This window comes from Eimeria mitis, genomic scaffold (assembly GCF_000499745.2).
Source record: "Eimeria mitis Houghton genomic scaffold, Emh_scaff1399, whole genome shotgun sequence".
NCBI lineage: Eukaryota > Apicomplexa > Conoidasida > Eucoccidiorida > Eimeriidae > Eimeria > Eimeria mitis.
In genome coordinates this window covers 3,421-3,755 of record NW_013569065.1, presented here as the reverse complement: position 1 = coordinate 3,755, position 335 = coordinate 3,421, and the positions used below count along the sequence as shown (strand labels likewise).

The 335-nt window shown below is 55.2% G+C and overlaps 1 protein-coding gene across 1 annotated transcript in view; it reads right to left on the bottom strand.

Moving 5' to 3' along the window:
• Positions 1-335, bottom strand: part of EMH_0036120 (uncharacterized protein) — a gene marked incomplete at both ends in the record, with an annotated part of 8,690 nt that overhangs the window by 5,177 nt on the left and 3,178 nt on the right. The window contains one exon of the mRNA XM_013495037.1: positions 60-304. Coding sequence (XP_013350491.1) covers positions 60-304 — 245 coding nt within the window. The remainder of the gene's footprint in view (positions 1-59; positions 305-335) is intronic.

Here is a 335-nt window from a genome sequence, read left to right as displayed (position 1 = left end):
CAACAGCAACAGCAGCAGCAGCAGCAGCAACAGCAGCAGCAGCATCAGCAGCAACATACCTCAAGAAGAGAGTGAACATGCGGCAGCCCCTGCATGCATTCAGAGAAGAAAACCTCAGCCAGTGGTGTCTCAGGGACGAGGTGCAGCAGCAGGTGTAGTTCGCTGTCTCTGCATGTTGCTGCTGCACTTGCTGCTGCTGCTGCTGCTGCTGCTGTTGCTGCTGCAGTAGATACAGGCCTTCCCTCTGCTGCTGCCTGAGCTTGTTCTAGCTGCAGCTGCACGAGCTTCTTCTCAACAGCTTTGACTGCAACACGCATGAACTGTTGTCTACCGCT